The sequence below is a fragment of the Myotis davidii genome, unplaced genomic scaffold (assembly GCF_000327345.1).
Source record: "Myotis davidii unplaced genomic scaffold, ASM32734v1 scaffold1277, whole genome shotgun sequence".
Lineage (NCBI taxonomy): Eukaryota > Metazoa > Chordata > Mammalia > Chiroptera > Vespertilionidae > Myotis > Myotis davidii.
The window spans coordinates 2,484,338-2,501,519 of record NW_006290682.1 but is presented as its reverse complement, the minus strand read 5'-3'; the positions used below and the strand labels follow the sequence as shown (position 1 = coordinate 2,501,519).

Here is a 17,182-nt window from a genome sequence, read left to right as displayed (position 1 = left end):
CCATCGATGTTTCTAACTCTCTATCCCTCTCCTTTCCTCTCTGTAAAAAAATCAGTAAAATATATTTTAAAAAAAAGAATACATGTAAAATCCTGGAAGTGAAGCCTGGCCTGGAACATTCAGTAACTGTTACTTTATTATTTTTGCCTAATGACACATTAATAAATAACAGATTCAGAATTTAAACCTAGGATGACTCAAAAGACCACAAACTTAAACAACATTCTCTAATGCTTTCCTTCACCAGAAATTGTGGAATTCATCACTGCCAAGAGCCCTTCTGCTTAGATTTCCTACTACACTTAAAATTGTGAATGTCTGAGCAGATGATAAGGAAACATTTATTCTAAATGTCCTCTCACTGCTCAAAACAATGTTAATAATTCTTTCTACAATCTTCTAAGCTTCTTCATCTTTTACCCCACGAAGGTATGGCTCCGTAATATTTGTAATATTTCAGTTATGAAGATAGGTGAAACCCATCCTTCTAATGAAGAGTGAATGATTCAGCCCCAGACAGTGTGGCTCAGGTGGTTGGATCTCTGTCCCGTGCAACAAAAGGCTGCTGGATCGATTCCTGGTCAAGGTACATGCCCAGGTTGCAGGTTTGATCCTTGGTTCGGGTGTGTGCAGGAAGCAACTAATCAATGTTTCTTTCTCTCTCCCTCTCTCTAAAAAAAAAATCAACAAAAACATTAAAATGATTATCTGAAGAGTGAATGATTCAGTTCAACTTTTAATATGTTATAGCAGAAAGTAGTCTAACTAGATATTGACATAAGGTACCATACCCAATGCAGAGAAAAACTTCATTGGTCTTTGATAAAATGACATTCTTTTAAAAATCACATGTTGGGTTTAAAATACAATCGCTTTAAGAGTAGCATGTTTAAAACTGAATATAACACACCCTCATTGATTTAAAAGAAATGGAATTGGCAATCTGATAATCTCAGTGTGCCAGCCTGTTTGCCATCAATTCAGCCTCCTCTTCCCTTTCATATATCCTGCCCTACATCATAGGGAGAATCGTGGGGCTACATTTTCCAGAATCTTCTTTCCAGTAGGAGTCTGGATCAGGGTCTGCCATGGCAACTCCCTGGCACAAGATCCAGAGGTCCTAAGAGGAAGGGCAATGCTCTTTTCCAGACAGCAGAGGCAAGGTTTCCAGAAGCTTCTGGGTGAGCTCCTGGGCATACTTGAATCTGGGCTGTGGGGGGCCTTCTAGCACCCCTAGAGTGTCAAGACTTCACAGACGGGCACAGCAGGCTCCCTGACTTGTGTTTCCAGCCCTTGCCGGGCTCCAGGTCAGCCTCTGGTCCCCTTCCTCAGAGAACCCAAGGTGAGTTCTGTTTTCCTGTTGAATCCTAACTGAAACACTTTGAAAATATTTTTGTTTTGCAATTGTGTGTGTTTTCCTCATAGATGGCCTCTATGCGCTGGTGGACACCCTTGCCATCTTTTTTCAGATCATTTGGAACCTATATTTGCATCACAAAATAGCCATATGTCTGTATTCCTGGTTGCTGCACACCATTTTTATTTTTTATTAAAGAACTTGGACTTTTATTGCCAACTTGAACCTTAACTGAACCCCCTATGAAGTAGCTGCTGCAGGTATGACTGACTTCATTCAGCAAATGGGGAAACACAGAGAAGGTTAAAATTAGCAGAATTCAGGATCTCGCCCTGTTCCCCTTGACTTCTGTGAACCCCTGTTTACTTAATACCATTTCATCAAAACCAAGTGCACATGAACAGCATCAGAGACTAAGAAAATAACTATGTGTACAGTCCATTAAGCAAAGGAAAATACCATTATATTATCATTAATCTGAAAACCGATGCACATATTTCTACTGAACTTGAAAGGAGCAGGCAGAAGGTAATGTTCCATTAAGTTACACAGTGAGACTCAGAGAATTAAAACTGGATAAAAATTCTGTTTCTCAGAGCAATGTTAACATGCCCCATTACATGGATCACAACATACATGTTAAAGACTATATTTCATGAGAAAATGTGTCATTAGCTGTTGCAAATCAAGGTGTCACAGGAATTTGATTGTAAGGGTCACCCCTTACTCACTAAAACCTCCCAGGAAATGTTCAACCATGTTCTACATGAGAATTTTTTTCTGAAATTGACAGAATCACGTTTGCAAAAATCCAAAGTGTGGCAATTAATTTTAAATTTCCTCCCCCTCATGAGCTGGTTTTGACATCTGGAGGGTGTTTTCAAGGTAATGCTGATCTATGTTTATATAACTGAAGTGGTCTGGTGGAATTTCCCGCACCATTCATCAATGCGAATGAGATCATAATGATCAGGTATAATTTATCATAAATAATTATTAATGGGCTTGTAATTATTTAGACACTGGTTTCCATCCCAGATTAATATAGATCGTTAATGAACTAGTAAAGTTTGCTCTTTTGCACCTGCAAAAATTCATTGTATTTTCCTTTGGCCTTTTATCTTGCCCCAGTGTAGCTAAAGACTGTACATGCCAGCCTGGACCAGAGTCGAGTGGGGCGGAAGGATTCGTTTTCCATCCTCCAGCAGGATGTTGGAACAGGAAAAGGTTCTGGGCAAAGAAAATTGTGATGCTCACAACAGAAGAACGTCTACTTGGTTAGCCAATATAGGGACTATCGTTGGGAGAAAGGAGACACTCAAGCTTGTGATTTCACTTAGATGTCAGTTGACTTGTGCTAATATTATAAGGCACTTAGGCACAATGTATTATTTGCATAAATTTGAATTGAAATTTTTTTATAATAAATGTTTTAGCATCTTTATCTCAAAATTGCACTGTTAGAATACTCATCATCATCAGGTTATGCACTTTTAAGCCTTTTCTAAAGCAAGGATTAAGCTACTACTCATTAAGCACACCACTGCAAGCCCTAGAGCAGTGGTTCTCAACCTTCTGGCCCTTTCAATACAGTTCCTCATGTTGTGACCCAACCATAAAATTATTTTCGTTGCTACTTCATCACTGTCATGTTGCTACTCTTATGAATCGTCATGTAAATATCTGTTATGCAGGATGGTCTTAGGCGACCCCTGTGACAGGGTCGTTTGACCGCCAAAGGGGTCGCGACCCACAGGTTGAGAACCGCTTCCCTAATGAGTAATTAGGATGTTTCGAAAATATAGCAGGTTGGTTAAGAGCAGGGATCAGCAAACTACAACTCACAGGCCAAATCTGGCCATCTGCTTCTTTTCATAAGTGAAGTTTTATGGGTGCACAGCCACACCCATTTGTGGACATACGGTCAGTGGCTGCTCCACTACAAGTAGAGTTGAGTAATTGCGACAAAAATCACCTGGTCTGCAAAAGCAGAAGTACTGGCTCTCTGGCCCTTTACAGAAAATGCGTGCAGACCCGTGGTTAGGAGCCTGCACTCTGACTGCTGACTTCCTAACTCTGCTACCTATGAGCTCTGTGACCTTGAGCAGGTGCTTCAGTCACGCCCTCTGTAAAATGGGGTATGGTACTAGCACCTACCTTTGTAGGGCTGTTAGAATAACTGAGTCAACATTTGTAAAATGCCAACGCTAGTGCCTGGCACATAGCTGTGCTAGATGAGGGCCGGTTAAATAAAATAGCTCCCGTTTTGTACAATAGCAAACAGGTATTCGTGAGACAGCCGGCCGGAGTCAGGCGTGAAGTTTGTGGCTCTGGAATAGGCAAAGGCAGCTTTGTGAGGTTAACTGGGCAAGGCAAACTAATCCCAACGTAGACTGCACCCTGACCTTTCAGGCCAGTGGTCGGCAAACTCATTAGTCAACAGAGCCAAAAATCAACAGTACGACGATGGAAATGTCTTTGGAGAGCCAAATTTTTTAAACTGAAACTATATAGGTAGGTACATTGTTATTCACTTAATTAGGGTACTCTTAAGGCTTAGGAAGAGCCACACTCAAGGGGCCAAAGAGCCGCATGTGGCTCGCGAGCCGCAGTTTGCCGACCACGGTTTTAGGCTGAAGTTCCGAGGCTGATCTACCAGGCCTTGTGAAGAGATTCCCAGCCTAAGACCACTTCCCCACAGCCTTTAGCTGTCGCCATTTGCACGAACGAGCCCAGTCTAAAATCACTCCATGTACAAAACAATAGAAATTAGGTTATCTTAAAGAATGAAGAGTAATGTTCTACAGTAAGTACTGGCAAACTTTTTTTTTTTTAAATATATTTTATTGATTTTTTTACAGAGTGGAAAGGAGAGAGAGAAAGAGAGAGTTAGAAACATCGATGAGAGAGAAACATCGATCAGCTGCCTCCTGCACATCCCCCACTGGGGAAGTGCGCGCAACCCAGGTACATGCCCTTGACCGGAATCGAACCTGGGACCCTTCAGTCCGCAGGCCGACGCTCTATCCACTGAGCCAAACTGGTTTCGGCTACTGGCAAACTTTTTGCATAAAAGGGTCAGAGAGTTAATTTTTCAGCTTTGTGGACCATAGCATTCTGTCATAACTGCTCAATTCTGCTGTGTGGCTCAAAGGCAGCTGTAGACAAAATGGAAAACAATGGGCATTTTCCCATAAACCTTTATGTTCCCATAAACCTTTATTTACAAAAACAGCTGTAGTGTGCTGACCCATGTTTTCAGGCATGAAAGAACCATGTTAGCATACTAGCTCTCCCCGGGGATGAGGATTCTATCATCTTAGCTGCCATTCTTGCCATAAATAAAAACTGGATAGACTTACAACACGTTATTTTTCTTATTGGCTGAATAGATTAGATGATTGCTTGGGAAATATTCACTCCCTCTTCTCTCCTCCATGGGAGGAATATACTTCCTGCACCATTGGCTTTGGGCTTGGCCATGTGACTAGCCAATGAGAAGTTAGTGGACATGATGCAAGCAAAGGCTTGAAGTGTGCTCGCATTGTCAGGCTTGTATTCTTGGGCTCCTGGAGAAGACCGTGGCCTTGGCCTGGGGAGCCCACACATCCAAACAGGATGAAGAGACACATAGAACAGACCTAAATCTAATCTACAGCTTAAAGCAAAGCCCCGCTGAGTTAGCCTTGCTCAGCTGACCCACAGATGTGGGTGTTAAGGAGCAATAATAAATGATTGTTGCCCTGACCAGTGTGGTTCAGTGGATAGAGCGTCGGCTTGTGGACTGAGGGGTCCCAGGTTCGATTCCGGTCAAGGGCATGTATGTTGGTTGCGGGCACATCCCCTGTGGGGGGTGTGCAGGGGGCAGCTGATGGATGTTTCTCATCCATGTTTCTAGCTATCTCTCTCCCTTCCTCTCTGTAAAAAATCAATAAAATATATATTTTTTAAAAAAATAAATAAATGATTGTTGTTTGAAGCCACTGAGTTTTGGCATGTTTGTTAGGTAGCATGACTGTAGCAACAGCTGGCTGATCAAGGTTTTCTGCAAAAGGTTCTTCAAGATGGCCCCTGGTATGGGTGGATGCTCTGACAAAGGATAGGGTGAAATGTGCCTTTTTCTAATCGGAGACAATGGATATAATTGCCTACCATGTGCTTCCGCTTATGACCACTTCCCAGTAGTGCCGGCCACTGTCGATGAACACGTTCCCAGCTACGCCGTAGCTCCCTTGGCTGGTGAAGCGCTCGGGCGTGTGGCTCTTCTTGGATGATGACTCATCGCGCTCTACTGTCAGGTTATCATGAGACACCTTCAGCTTGCGATGTGCAGATTTGGGGTCCAGTTTGAATGGCTGGCCTAGAAACAATTGGCAAAAACAAAAAGAGGAAGAGGACTGTTTATTTACTAAAATCACAGTCATGACATGTCGCAAAGGTATATACCACAGAATTAACCTCAGTGTATGTATTTATTCATGTTTCTCCTACGTAATCTCTAAAAACATGTCAGCAAAAGGAGGGGAGAAATTAGCTCCATGGTTCAGAGCATGTCTTAAACACGAATATCAGGAGTCAAATAACGTCATGTGACTACTGAAGGCAAGGATATGGGTTCAAATGAGGGTCCCCCTGAAAAGCAGTTATTGCTCCCGTTCACTGGCTGCTGGCAACCCTCTAACATGGCACCGCACTGACAGGCTCCAGTGTGCTATCTCTTGGGAGGTCTTACGTAAAGAAATACCATGTCATATAACATAATATTTCTAGATCAAAAAGATGTAAAAAAAGGGGATAAAGCAAAACACATGTGAGGAGAGACACAGAGAGAGAGACGACAGGCTTATGAGACAAGTGTATAAACCAGATCATTCTTTGTTGCGGGGCCGTCCTGTGCATTGTGGGATGTTTCCCATCAGCCCTGGCCTCCAACTACTAGACGCCGGCAGGTAGCATCCACCTCAGTTGTGAAAACCCAAAGTGTCTCCAGACAGTCCTAAATGTCCCACCTGGGGAGGGAAGCAGAATCATTCTTGACTGAGAGCCACAGACCTAGGCAGGTATCTGAATAAAGGATTCCTGAAGAAAGAGGTATTCATTTGCTAATCTGTTAGAGCAGTGGTCGGCAAACTGCGGCTCGCGAGCCACATGTGGCTCTTTGGCCCCTTGAGTGTGGCCACGAAGTTTCAATCGCACTGTACGTGCACACCTGCACGTGGTATTTTGTGGAAGAGCCACACTCAAGGGGCCGCAGTCTGCCGACCGCTGTGTTAGAGAAAACATTATCATCTGCCATTTACTGTGTCAGAGCCCTAACTATGTGTCAGACTTATACAGTGGGGCCTTGACTTACGAGCGTCCCGACTAACGAGTATTTTTCAGATACCAGCTGTCTCTCGGCCAATTTTTTTTGCATTGAGTTGACAGAGAAATTTGAGTTAACGAGCTCCTTAACGAGCTCGGTCTCGGAATGAATTAAACTCGTAAGTCAAGGCCCCACTGTATATATCTACATAGATGCCCCAATTCTCACAAGAAGCCCTCCAGGATTATTTATTTCAAAAATGGAAAGTCTGAAGCACAGAGAATTAATGGCCTCACAGCCCTTAAGAGTATGAGTCAGTTGTAGAACCCAGAGGCATCTGATGCAAAACGCACTAGTCTCCTCAGGCTCTCTACTTGCTCCTGAGGCTGCGAGCGATGCCCGAGACAGAGGAAAAGAAAGGGGGGCAGAGAAGGGAGAGACGCCAGCTCTGCCGAGCTCACTGCACTTACTGTTAGTCTTCAGCTTCCCGGGCTCGCTGCTGCGGCTGCCCGCCTGGTTGATGGCCTTGACGATGAAGATGTACTTGGTGCCGCTCTGCAGCCCATGCACAGTGTAGTGGTTCTGCTTGATGTTGGGCACGATCATCCAGCTGTCGGCTGAGTTGCACAGACCTGCAAAGTCAACCAGATGTGGTGCAGTTCTTTGGTGCAAGCACAGGGCAACGTTTGCAGAATTTTAGGTCACCTGACCCTCAAATGGCGTGCTTTGTCACTTCGTGGGGAGGTAACAATAGACTTGAGTGCTCAGTGTCTTGCCTCTGGTAGGTCAACCTATATTTATTATTATATATTTTTTGTGTGCTCTAAACCACTTAAAGCTATTCTATTGCAAATTCTGTTCAGTATAAGTAGGAGCAGCAAAGAGGGTTCTGTCTGGGACCATAAGCACGGATGATGTGCTGTGGGTCACCGCTGATTCCTCCTCCCACCCTCACCCCCATTCTTCTTATGATCAGCATTAAATATTTACATCTCACCAATTCTGAGACTCACAGAAGGTGAGGAGAGACCGCATTGCTCTATGGGGAGTTGACTTTATTTCTGTAGGTGTAGTAGATTGCATTTTTATCTAATTCATCACCCCGCCCGGGATCCAGGCCTAAGTGACTTGGCAGTTGGTTCCGCTAAAGCACGCATGTCAAACTGGCGGCCCACAATGACTATTTTGTGGCCCAGCCAATATAACGGTATGCAAGAAACGTTTTAATAAAAATGTCGTAACTTAATTTTTACAATATTCTGTTATACATAATCCTATATAATGAAAGCATAATATGCAAACTGACCGAACAACAGAACGACTGGTCGCTATGTCGTGCACTGACCACCAGGGGGCAGACACTCAATGCAGGAGCTGCCCCCTGGTGGTCAGTGCACTCGCACGGGAGGTGGGAAGAGCGCTGCTCAGCCAGAAGCCAGGCTCACAGCTGGTGAGTGCAGCAGTGGTGGTGGGAGCCTCTCCTGCCTCCGCTGCAGACGGGCGGTAAGGAGCGAGGGGTCCCGGACTGTGAGAGCCCCAGACTGTGAGAGGGATGTCTGCCTGCCGGCTTAGGCCCGGTCCCTGGGGGAGGTCAAGGGTATGTATTTTGGTTGCGGGCACATCCCCAGGAGGGAGTGTGCAAGAGGCAGCTGATCGATGTTTCTCTCTCATCGATGTTTCTAACTCTCTATCCCTCTCCCTTCCTCTCTGTAAAGAATCAATAAAATATATTTTTTTTAAAAAAAGGAAAGAAAAACATCCACAGGGATTCTGACCAGCTGCATCTCTAGAATGCCTGGTTTCCGAGGAGAGAGGGGCTGTGGCGCTGGCTGCATTCTGCAGGATGTGGGTTGGGGAGGAGGCTGAGAATTTACGATGCTTGGAAGAACACGCAGGAAAAAGGAAGCCCATTTGGTTTGGCAGCTGGCTGATGCCGAAAACATCTCTCTCGTATTGGGTCCAACTCTCCTATTTCCCCTGTCTACCCATCAGTCTCCACTCTCACAGAACCTTTTCCCAGCTCCCTGGTGACGGGGCTGTCAGGAAGTTTCCCGATTCTGGTTCCTGAGGGGCTCTGGACTCATCTCTCCAGCCTTTCCTTTCAGTGGGTTTGCAAGTCAAAGGGTTAGTCCTTTGATCTTGAGGCAACTGATACCTTACCACACTCTCAAGCAGCAGCCCCTTCATCTTTCTTTGGTCTCACCTCTTTGAGTATCTAATACAACATTTCGGTAGAAATTCACGCAAGCATATCCATACCAGCCCTCAAATATTTACATTGCATTTCAAGGTGTTCACACCCCGTGAAGTCTGTCTTTAAGTCCTACTCAATACTTTCTCCAGCTTTTGAGTTAAACATTGCTCTGGTAGTCTCATAGTTGAGAAGAACATAAAAGTATTTTGCCAATTGTGAAAAGTGCCCTCGGGGGATTGGTACCTTGGGTGTACCATATTTTCAGACACACTTTGTAATTGACTTTGTGAATTTTCTGTCACCTCTTTACTGTTCCACTGGGAACACTTTCACCAGGAGGTCTGCCAGACTTGACAAAGCCAGTGTGAAGCAAGGAAAGAATGCGGGGCTCAGAGAAGAGGGCGTGTGTGTGTGTGTGTTCATGTTTGGAGATACAGCAGGGCAGCTAAGGCACCATTTACCCCTTACCCCTATCCCCAACTCCCCAACTCTTAGCTCTCTGTTTTCCCACAAAGTTTCACTTGTGTAAGACCCAGGAAAATGTCCACAAATAGTTTAGTAACATGAGACTTTCCTTACCACATATCACTTTTGCTAATTTCTCACCTTTTCCTCCAACATAGCTGTAATAAACTCAATAGTTCTGGATAGTGCCACAGCCAAATACAGTGGGATCTTAACTTACGAGTGTCCCGACTAATGAGTTTTTCGAGATATGAGCCGTCTCTCGGCCGATTTTTTGCTTTGAGTTTCGAGTCACTGTTGATTTGACATACAAGTGATTTGAGTATGAGCTCTGTCACAGAACGAATTAAACTCGTAAGTCAAGGCCCCACTGTAGTAGATTTCTGCAAAGAAGGGTCATTTTGAACTGTGAGCTCTGGGCCCCAAGAAGCCTGTAACTCACTTTAGATATTTAATAATAATATTACAGTAGCAACAAGATAAAGCAACGAGCTTTTCTATTGCCTAGGATTATCCATCCACTCCTATTCCTAAACCTTTGTCAACAGCACTCAGGCCCAAATGAAAACAATAACAGCATTCAGTGCAATCAAGGAGAATCCTATCAGTGTCACTGCATTTACACTGTTTCTGTTTAATTGCATATGTTACAGGGAAATGACTATTGTGGTCCAAGAAAGCAAATGTAAAAATGTTTCAATAAACTTTACATCGCTGTACAACCCAAAGCTGGGTTTAATGTGGTAGGGGACTGCTTTCAGCAACATCATAAAGCAGATGTCTGGAAATGCTGCAAACTGCAACTTGGCCTCCAAGCCAAAGTCTTAACCCAACAAAAAAAAAAAAAGATGTAATGTTGCACAAACCTTTTCCAAACCAAAAAAGGGACCCTGACTCTCCTCAGTACTTTGAAGAGGTCACTCATTTTTTTCCCTTGAATATGAAAAGAACATCATGTTTATGAAGCAGTAACATTTTGTTGGATAGCTTTACACTGGGACAATGTAGTTGCATGAATGCTAACAACTATTACTGTTTAGGTTCACTTTTCTATTATCACGATTGCCAAGGTAATAATCGAGAAGTTGATTAAAAATGCCAAGAAAGCAACACTGACCACTTTCAATTGGGGGACGGAATGAGTGGGATGTCTTGGCCTGCACCATTATTGCGTTGCTAGTGTTGGTCTTGCGCCAGCATCGCTCAACTTCCTGCACATGGGGCCAAGCGCCAGGCTTCTCTGCCTCGATACCCCACTGTGTCAGGTCTACTGACCAGGTTTTATTCATCGCTTTATGAAACACCCACTAACCATCCTGACTGAAACTTCACTTTTCTCCAAATTCACTGTCAATCACCTTTCAGGGTATCCCAATATTCACCTTTTCCAATTCTACTTGAAGTATTACAACAATGGGACTTGGAAGATAATTAAACCATCATGAAATGGAATTGAGTTTTTCAACTTAGTACATTTTTTTTCTCATTCACAATGAGTCAGAAACATGTCCATAATGCTGCTCATTACAAGATCGTACTGACACTGGGGATTTCATAGCCTTGTATAACACTGTCATCTTGCCATAAAACATTATGCAATATGGACACCCTTCAGAGAGGCCACACACTAGCTTCTAACATCCTTTGTCTAACATATTGGACAGAAGTGAGCATTCTTTTCCTCTTTCTCTATAAAAATAGTACATGTTTAATAACTTTCATGACTGTTTTCAAAATGACTGAAATAAATTAAAGACAGATAACTTACTTGCCATAAAATATTGAAGAAACAAATCTCTTGACTTTTGCTAATAATAAAAAATAGGCTGCTGGTAAAAGGCACTAATTTCAGATTTTAAATGATGCATTCAAAGTAGTTTTACATAAACATCATGGACAACGTTGTAAAAATAAATACATATCTATGTGTTAATAAATTCATTAACACTTGTAATCATGAGTCTGTTATGAAAAGTAAAAAATTAGTAATGTCATTAAGTTTGCATTTGAATGTATGAATTTGATTAGTGGGGATCTTTTTATAAGATTAAAAAGCCCCATAGATATCATATAATTATCCTTCATTAAAGTCAGTTGTGGGGATTAACTAGAATTTATTCTGACAAGTGAAGGATTCATGAACTAGAGACAGTATAAAATTTCCTACTGGCGTAAGGGGCAGATGTTCCACATTACATCTTGCCATTCAAGATAAGATCTGCAAAGGATATTCCTCCAAATGATAGGGCAGATGGTCCAACAACATTCAAGGAAGGCCTGTCACATGAAGATCATGTAAAATGCTATCATGCAGATAATCCTGGCAAATTACATTATTGACCTGTATCATACCACAGAAATATCAGCCTTTAAAAATGCAATAATGAATGAATATAGTCTGTATTTTTGTAGGAATAATAACTTTGAATATTTATGTGATACCATTGTGGCAAATATAGAGCTAAGGCCTTTCCTTTTGTTATCTCAACCATGTGAGGTTAAACATTACCTCTTCTTACAGATGAGAAAACATTCAGAGGATGTTAAAACATTTGCCCCAAATTATAGAGCTAGCGAGGTCCAAAGATGGAATTCACATCCAGGTCTCCCGCAGTCACTATAAATATGTACAGTATTAAAGCAGAAAGTAATCTGAAAATGCTTGATTCTCAGTTATCCTTTTACTTAAATTCTTTTTTGTTTTTTTGCAGTTTGATTCTGTTGTGATCAGGACATCGCTGCATTGGTTTAATGTGCATTAAAGAGATGAACAATTCCCGATACCAACAAGCTGACGCGAGCACTCCAGTTAGATGAGCGCCTGCACTGTCGCTGTTTTCCACCTGTCCTGGGAGAATGGGCCTCTCTGGCAGGTCCCTAATCTTCATTAAGCCATTTGCATTTATTTTCTTGTGGTAACTGGTTTCTAGGGATAGAACCCCTTATCTAGAATCACCCAGCGTAAAGCTCTGAGTTCACGGTGCTCAGTAGTGTTGCTGTTGTTGGATTTCTGTACGCACAGCCCTTTCTCATCTATTCCATTTATATATCTTGTTTGGTATTATGTTCCATGTCAACAGCATGGAGGTCAAGTTAGTCACATTTAGCCATCTACTAAGAAACTCCTAGTTTCAAGTTATAGCAGTGGTTCTCAACCTGTGGGTCGCGACCCCTTTGGCAGTCGAACGACCCTTTCACAGGGGTCGCCTAAGACCATCCTGCATATCAGATATTCCCATGACGATTCCTGACAGTAGCAACATTACAGTTATGAAGTAGCAACGAAAATAATTTTCTGGTTGGGTCACAACATGAGGAACTGTATTTAAAGGGCCAAAAGGTTGAGAACCACTGAGCTATAGATATATTCCTTTCGTTTGGGCTCATCCATGGGACTTGCTTGGACAACAGCATGTCACAGACAGGGGCTTGAAAAACACGTGTGCAATCGGGCCTGCCCTTACACCTTCACCTCTGCCATCACCAGGAGAACATGTTTGAGCTCAGTTGCAGTAGAGAGCTGTGTAGCAGTTGAGTTGCTCCCACCATCAGCCTGACATGTGAGGGAGCCTAACCAAGAATAGCAGGACCATTTAGCTGTCCCCAGCTGATTCCAGATGCACAAGCAATAAACATGAATTGTTCTACTCTATTTAGGTTCTGTGGTTTGGGCTATTCAGCAAAAACCAACCGATACAGGGCCCATCAGTCCAGGCCAAGACTATATGTACTGTCTAAATGCCCATGGTCATTTGATCCAAGAAATTTGGAGAGAGATATAATGGACATGCCCTTGTGTGGCCTCCATAACTCCCACTCCATATTATTCATGACTTTGTATAATCCTCTCTCCTTGAGGGTGGGCATGGCCTATGATCTGCTTTTAATCAACAGATATGGCAAAGGAGTACGTTAATGGGCCTGTCTTTGAATGTGCCTCTCTGAGAGCCATGTCTCTGGGTTGTGACATCTCAGCCAGATAATAAACTCCCTTAGAGCAGGGCGTGGGTCTTTTTTAAAGAAGTATGTTATTTATTTGTTGTTGTTGTTAATCTTCACCCGAGGATATTTTTCCATTCATTGTCTTATCTATCATTCCAGTAATATTACATTATATGGCAAAGGTGAAAGGAGTTGGCATGTAATCCGTTGACTCCGAGTTAATCAAATTGAGAATATTCAGGGTAGGGCTAAGCTAATCAATCAAGCTCTTTACAGAAGGGTTTAGAGGTGAGAGGGCTGAAGTAGCACAGCTCTTGCTCTCGCTCTCGGCTTTGAGGAAGCAAACTCCCATGAATTCCACAACAAGAATGAAATGAATTCTGACCGCCCGCAACCTGAGGGAGCTAGGAAGTGAATTCTTCTTTAACTGGACCTCCAGATGACAGTGCGGCCAGCCAATAGCTTGCTGTCAGCTTTATGGAGCCAGTTAAGCTGTGCCCAGAATCCTGACCCATGGGAACTGAAATAAACGGGTGTTATTTTAAGCTGCTAAGTTTTGGAAAATTTCTCACACAGCAATAGAAAACTGATGTAATTTTTCCTGGATCAGGCAAAAACAAATTCAGGGAACTGTAACATTACTTCGGGGGCTATGAAGCATCCTTTAGGTATAACATGACTCCGAATGTTTCTTTTTCTGGCTACATTATTCGCTCATCAACAAATGGTGTATCTATCAATCCTCTGTGTGCTTTCACAGAACCGACTCTGGTTTTTGGACACAGTGGTTATTGATCCCAGTTCACTTTTGGCAACCAATCATCCCTCCATTTCCTTCCTTTCTTCTTCTTCTTCTTCTTCTTTTTTTAATCCTCACCTGAGGATATTTTTCCATTGATTTTTAGAGAGAGGAAGGGAGAGGGAGAGACAGCGAGAAACACCGATGTGAGAGAGACACATCAATTGGTTGCGTCCAGCATGCCCTGGACCAGGGTCAGGAGCATGCAACTGAGGTAGGTGCTCTTGATCGGAATCAAACCCGGACCCTTCAGTCTACAGGCCAACACTCTATCCACTGAGCAAAACCAACTAGGGCCCCTCCATTTCTATCTGCTCTGCTCACACCTTCATGCTGTCCTTTTCTGATTGTCTCGGAATTTCTGACCGTCTTTCGAATTTCATCTTTTTTAAATGAATGCTTGATACAATCTCTGGTAACATTTCATAAAAGCTTCCAAGGCAGGCCAATTAGGGAGCAGAACGGCAGAGGGTTGAGGAGGGGAAGCTGGAAAAGGGGGATATGAGGAAGACAGGGAGAACCACTTGTTGGTATGGGTCATTTATACTTTAGTCCTTTAGAAGCAGGGTCTTTCGGCATCTCCCTTTTAACTAATCCTAGATCAAATTTCTATTTTAAGCATCACATGCCTCAGACTTACTTGTGCTAGGAAAGAACAGTGTAAAGAGAGAATAGGTTTCTACAATAAGAGCACATTCAGCTGATGTGGATTTATTCAAAACATTTCTTGGTTGAAAAGTTACTTCTATTTTATTCTACTTGGACATATTTCTATTTTTATTTGCTAAAGAAGTTTCAAACTTGCTCCCCTGAAAAGTCCATTCTTCTGGTCCTTTGCCATTTACTCAAGTCAATTTAAGTAACTCTGTGGGTGGGGAGGAGTGTTTCTATTATCATCTCTCTGGCCAGCTACTGCTCTGTGAGATCAGTGAACTATCCCTGATATCAAATAGCTCACGGGCCCCAGTGACAGAGGAACCTCGCTGTGTTTCACGTAAGGTCTGAAATTCTTCCCAGGTGGGGGGCCAGTTACCGACATTTCAAATGATGGCCCTGGTCTCCGAATGGGCCCAGGTAGCTGGTGTTCTTTAGCTGTTCATTTTATTAAATCCTTTTTTAAAAATTGTGAAATAACACTCAGAAAAGTACATCAAATTAAATGTATAATATACCCACGAAATAACCAGGATATAGCCAGAAAGTGCTGTTAACCCCATGATCCCCCATGTATTCCTTCCCAATGATGCCACTCCCCTCCCATCCCAAAGGCAGCCATCATCCTGACATTTATGTATAGTTTTTACACGTATGCATGCATCTCTAAACAAAATAGTATATTTTTAAGTTATGGATGTGTAAGTAGAATCATGCTGCATATATTCTTTTGTTTCCACTTAAAATTCATCCATGTAGTGTGCTAGAGATCATAAATTTTCGACGCTATTTGGCCAGTTATTTTTACTAGTACAGTAGAAGTTAGCGCTATCATTTTCTTGGTTAGGAAAAACAAGCCAATAAATATTGTGCATTCTTTCTTTCCTCATCTTCCCTTGATGTTTAAGTTCAGAAATAGAATTTATCAGAAAACAGTTACCAGACAGAGAAATCAGTAGGGGTTTGGTACTCACTGACAACGTTGGCTTGCCCGGTGAATATGGTGTACTGGAGCTCATAGGAAACCACACTGAATTCATCGTCGGAGGTCCAGTGAACAGTGATGGTGTCATACGAAGCCGTGCAGAGCTCTTCTCTAATTGTGGGAGGGTTGGGAGCTGTGGGTATCAAGAATGGCCATCAATGGAGAAGCATTCAACTCTGGGATACATTTCAGAGATGTTTGACAGTCAAAGCGGGCCTTTCTAAATAGCTCCCTCAGGACTCCTGTCCCAGAGATGCTGAACCCCAACTCAAACATTATTGGGTTGGTCTGTTATCAGAGTGATTTTTAATGGGTAGTGTGACTTCAACCTGCCAGAATGGACTTATCTCTATTTATTCTGAAAACATGTTTAGAGGTTAACCCTTTGCGGTCCAATTTTATGTTTCGAATTCAAAGTCTGGTCCAAATTAATTGACGGGATTGAATGTTGAAGTTATCTGTCTCACTAGACCTCAGCTCAACGTTGGACCTGCTCCTAGCACCTGGTCTGTCGAGTCAGCCTCCACATTGGACCGAAAAGGGTTAAACAAACAATACTCTCTCATCCATGAAGGAAAACAAAAAGTATTAAACAAAAAGTAAAGAAGATAAACTTTTGATATCCTATATAATAAAAGTGTAATATGCAAAAAAAAGTGTAATATGCAAATAGACCAAATAGTGGAACGACCAGTTGGTGGGGGGCAGGGCAAGCGAGTGGGCAGCGCCAGGCCAGTCAAGGAGGGTGCCAGCAGGCAGAGGGAGGGGGTGGCAGCGGGACAATGGGGGGCAGGGCCAGCCACTTGCTGGCCGCCAGCCGGCCCCCTATCTACGTACCAGTCACCTCCCACAGAGGGAGGCCAGACTGTGGCCTAAGCCATCAGTTGAACATTCCCCGAGGGCTCCTGGACTGCAAGAGGGCACAGGCCGGGCTGAAGGGACCTCCCCCCGCAAAGTGCACGAATTTTCGTGCACCAGGCCTCTAGTTTCATCTATATTAGAGGGATGGTAAATTTTTTTGGTAAAGGGTTAGATGGTAAATATTTTAGGCTTTGTGGGCTCTGTTGCAACAACTTAACTCTGTCTTAGCATCATGAAAGCAGCCAGACAATTTGTACTGAAATGGACATGGACATGTTCCAGTCAAACATCATTTATAAAAACAATTGAGGAAAAAAAAATGAAAGAAACAACAACAACAACAAAATACACAAGTGAGGACTAGATTTGGCCTGCGAGCCAAAGTTTGCCAACCTCTGAGCTACATAATGCCACATATTTTTTAAAAATTGTAATAAAACATAAATGAAAGAATTCCCTAACTTGATAAAGCAGATTAATCTCAGTTCAAAAGTAAATATTATGTCACCCCAATCAACTTAAATTTTTTTTAAAAAAGTAAATATTATGCCTAGTGTGGAAAGGATAGCTACTAACTCCACTATTATTAGTATATTATTTTTAATTTTTATTGAATGTAT

The 17,182-nt window shown here is 42.7% G+C and overlaps 1 protein-coding gene across 2 annotated transcripts in view; it reads right to left on the bottom strand.

The window, feature by feature from the left end:
* MID1 (midline 1) overlaps positions 1-17,182 on the bottom strand; it is a 124,849-nt gene that overhangs the window by 4,466 nt on the left and 103,201 nt on the right. For both annotated transcript variants that reach the window (XM_006763803.2, XM_006763805.2), the window contains exons 7-9: positions 15,691-15,834; positions 7,133-7,294; positions 5,510-5,717 (exon numbers count right to left, since the gene is read on the bottom strand). In XM_006763803.2, coding sequence (XP_006763866.1) covers positions 5,510-5,717; positions 7,133-7,294; positions 15,691-15,834 — 514 coding nt within the window. The remainder of the gene's footprint in view (positions 1-5,509; positions 5,718-7,132; positions 7,295-15,690; positions 15,835-17,182) is intronic.